This window comes from Aplysia californica, unplaced genomic scaffold (genome assembly GCF_000002075.1).
Source record: "Aplysia californica isolate F4 #8 unplaced genomic scaffold, AplCal3.0 scaffold00419, whole genome shotgun sequence".
In the NCBI taxonomy this organism is placed as follows: domain Eukaryota; kingdom Metazoa; phylum Mollusca; class Gastropoda; order Aplysiida; family Aplysiidae; genus Aplysia; species Aplysia californica.
In genome coordinates this window covers 592,585-594,092 of record NW_004797689.1, presented here as the reverse complement: position 1 = coordinate 594,092, position 1,508 = coordinate 592,585, and the positions used below count along the sequence as shown (strand labels likewise).

General features: G+C 39.9%; 1 protein-coding gene across 1 annotated transcript in view; it reads right to left on the bottom strand.

Moving 5' to 3' along the window:
- The window catches only part of LOC106012579, a 12,667-nt gene extending 11,781 nt beyond the window's left edge, over positions 1-886 (bottom strand). Inside the window, exon 1 of the mRNA XM_035971336.1 lies at positions 761-886. Within this exon, the coding sequence (XP_035827229.1) occupies positions 761-859 (99 nt within the window). The 5' untranslated portion in view covers positions 860-886. The remainder of the gene's footprint in view (positions 1-760) is intronic.
- Positions 887-1,508: the final 622 nt, after the last annotated feature.

The following is a 1,508-nucleotide window of genomic DNA, read 5'->3' as shown; positions in this document are numbered from 1 at the left end:
ACAGACAGACAGACAGACAGACAGACAGACAGACAGACAGACAGACAGACAGACACGATGTAATAAAGTAACGATCAACCTGTAATACATTTGTATTTATATTGAACAGATGGACAAAACTCTTCTAACTAGTTACCTACTGATTATCATTTTGACCTCTTGTCGATTGTGTATTTCTTCTGAATAAAGATCAATCAGTTCCAGTGTATCCCATAGAGTTATCTCCTTTTTAAGTGTCTAGTAGTGTAAATCTATCTTGTACCAAGATGTCAGTTTGTCACAGGCCTCGGCTGTGCCCTGTATAATGGAAGTTATCACTGACACTCTCAAAAAGAGTAAATTAATGATTGAATGATTGTATGAATTGAATTTTATTTGTCAATTGTTTTAGACGAAAGAACATTCATTGTTGAAATTTTACAGAGTAATTCAAATTTGCTTTGATTTGCATACAAAAAGGAAGAAATATTGAACGACACGAGCTAAATTGACATTTTAGAGGGACTATCTCTACACCGCCAATTTGGAGGTGGAGAATAAAAAACTAAAGTTACAACTACAGTGTTAAAGTGCTATAATTATGACTGCCATCAATACCCAAATACTTAAATGAAATTGTGACAAACTGGGCCTGTGACAAACTGGGCAGCCCCCTTGATGGAACAGGATGGCAGCCTCCATGTCTTCAATTAGAGCTGTGTGCTTGTAATAGACAATCAAAGTAAATTTATTACACACATTATCTCTCACAAGCCATCACCTTGAGTTCGTTCAGGGCCGGCACACTCTCCAACACGGAGTCTGTGCTACACTCGGGCGGGTACACACCCTCCTGTGCTCGACACACCAAGTAACTCATCGTGAACGGAATCACATTCTCGTTACACACGCCCTGGGAAAAAATTCAACACCATTGGAAATGTTTTACGTCCCCATTGACACAAAATGTACAAAGTCTACATCGACATTTGGTGTACTTTTTTTCCCCTTGCCCATTTCTATGAGATTGACGCCATCTGATTAGTAGAAAAAAATGCATATGATTGTGTCCAATAGTGTATTACATGCATGCTTAGTATATCAATTAACTGTAATAGCGGATAGAGATTCCAGGATTATAGATGTAAATCATTGATCTGAGAGAGGTGATGATTTTAGAATTAATAGTGGTGATGAGTGATGATGAGGGATTGCGTTTAAGTAATGTTAGCGTTAGTCCTGTCTTCCTCTGCTCCAATGAGTCACGAGGGACGTGGGCACCCTCTATCCCGTTCCCTACTGGAACCATCTTTACGGTCACCATGAAGTTCCGAAATGGTGGGCTCAGTCTCTGCTAAGGTGACATCGTTAGTGTTAGCCTATTCTATCGGGCCAAGCAAGTGTAGAGAGGAGCAAAGTGGGAAGACAGTATAGTGGCGGGTATGTTGGGGGTATTTGTAAGCGGGTTGTAGATAGCAAGTTGGCAGATTATGATCTTTAAAATTGCAGCATTCTACTCCTTGACCCTT